This window comes from Coniosporium apollinis (assembly GCF_000281105.1).
Source record: "Coniosporium apollinis CBS 100218 chromosome Unknown supercont1.29, whole genome shotgun sequence".
Classification (NCBI taxonomy): domain Eukaryota; kingdom Fungi; phylum Ascomycota; class Dothideomycetes; genus Coniosporium; species Coniosporium apollinis.
Genome location: NW_006913291.1, coordinates 28520 through 30634, shown reverse-complemented (window position 1 = coordinate 30634; position 2115 = coordinate 28520). Strand labels below are relative to the sequence as shown.

General features: G+C 51.7%; 1 protein-coding gene across 1 annotated transcript; it reads left to right on the top strand.

The window, feature by feature from the left end:
* Window positions 1-833: 833 nt before the first annotated feature.
* On the top strand, window positions 834-1903 carry W97_05893 (uncharacterized protein; the record flags this gene model as incomplete). Its single annotated transcript, XM_007783774.1, has 4 exons — window positions 834-886; window positions 968-1142; window positions 1204-1512; window positions 1571-1903. The coding sequence occupies 4 exons, from the start codon at window positions 834-836 to the stop codon at window positions 1901-1903; spliced, it is 870 nt and encodes a 289-aa protein (XP_007781964.1).
* Between the last annotated feature and the right edge of the window lie 212 nt (window positions 1904-2115).

The window sequence follows — 2115 nt, the reverse complement described above, 5'->3', positions numbered from 1 at the left end:
TTGGCGAAGCAAAGAAATCTTGGAATTCCGAACGGAAGCGGACCGTCCGGTTCCCACACATCCCTGGGGTGCTCATGCAAGTAGACGGCTGGGAATGTTTTGTATCGGTAGAGTACTACTGAGAACTTGCTATTCTGCACTACCTTCTAAGGATGCTGTGGTGCGCAAGCTCGTAAGCAGACGTGCGCAATTACCAGGCAATGCCAGCAACCTCAACGGATCACCATCCAAGCATGTCTTTGCGGAGGACGGCGAGAGTCGCTTTGCTGTTGCACCCTCCCATCGTCGGGGGATCTTCATGCAACTTCGCCTAACATGCATACAAACGGAGCCGTGGCTCCTTCACTTGACCGTTCCAGGCACAACGCTAGAGCCTGTACCGCCCTCGCATTGCTGACTTTACCTAAGGTACTTGCCCTCTTCTCCTCCTTTGTCATTATAATATCCTTCGTGTTTCGTGTTATGGAGGATCACTGTGTGGAGAAGCGACACCATGGGCTGGGTCTACAACGCCTCTCCTGAAATTGAAGAGCGGTCAAGATACCCTACTATCATTGCAGTATGCGTAACTCTTACTGTTTTAGCGACCGCGGTCGTATCCATTCGTGTCTTCCTATCCTTTCGCAAGCACCGGCTTGCTGCAGATGACTACATAGCGGCTGTTGCAATGGTTAGTTTCTCCTCGACAAAGTGTGAAACTGTAAAGCATAGGCCTGGCTAACGGCTGAAGATAGGTATTCAGTATCATTTACAGCTCTCTTTGTGTAGCTCGTAAGCTGCGTCAAATAACTACTCTTTATGCGCAAAAACTTATTCTCTACTAGAAACCCGATATGGACTCGGCCTTCCACTCGCTCTGCGTCCTAGAACATTTGGAACGACCGCTGTAAGGGTCAGTAGCATATAGTCCCGAAAACCTAGGAACAGTCCAATACTGACATCGGTTCTAGATCAATTACGCCGGTAGACACATCTACCAGTTCGGCATAGTCTGGTTTAAGGTCGCCCTTTGTATTAGCTACCTGCGACTCCTCGCCTGCACAAACTGGCGCGTTTACAGGCGCGTTATCTGGATTGTAATCATTATTATGGTGCTCGGCCACACCGCCTTCGCGCTCGGGCTGATCTTTATCTGCAAGCCAGTAAGCCAGCTTTACACCCGCCTAAGAAGGCGCTCTCACTCACCGCTCTTCCTAATATCAGATCGAGAAAGCCTGGAAACCCTATCTCCCAGGTCACTGCCTAAGCGCAGGGCCGAGAAATGGCGTTATATCTGGCGTGTCAAGCTTTACTATTGCTTCAGACGTTGTGGTGGCTGTTTTGCCGATACCTATACTACGGAAGCTCAACATCAAGAAGATGCAAAGGTACGGCCTATGCGCGCTCTTCCTGCTCGGCCTCCTTACGACAGTGTGTTCTATCTTCCGCTTCGTCCAAATCTCGCGGACGGCGCTCGGCGACGGCGATACAACCATGCTGATTCTGTGGGGAACTATTGAGTTCAACATTGGCGTAGGTTCTCCTTCGGCCTCTGATCACTAAAGCCAAATGAGCTCATGCGCTTGTATAGAACATTATCACCTCCCTCCCCTTCCTCGCCCCCCTCGTCACAAGGGAAGTGCGCCGCCTCCGCAGCAGCAGAGGCTTCGCCCCAACCAGGGAGATAGAGCGTGATAGCGGACAAGCCGTGCTGCCCCCACGCGCAAGCGACACCATCACCACGACTGAACTGAGCGAGCAAAAAAGCGGAAGCCTGATGAGCGATCTTGACCAGCCGTCCGAGAAAACCGAGGAACGCATCATCAAGACGGTCGGGTACCAGGTCACCTTCCTTAATGAGGAGGACGACGTATCATGCGACTGGTCGCCGGCGTCGAGGGAGTCTAATGGAGGGTCTGTTTGAGGACATTGATCTGCTGTTGCTCGCTGTTCCGTCCAAAGCACCTTGCTTATGCGCTTGAAAGCAAAGAGCAATGACATCGGCGTCGGAGCGCCGTACTGTACATAGCAAGGGCAGTGCTGGACTATCTATGAATATCATCGATCATATATCACGTTTAATGACCAGATGGATGCTTGTGACTTGACTATCGGCGTCAAACAATTCAGCGCCGC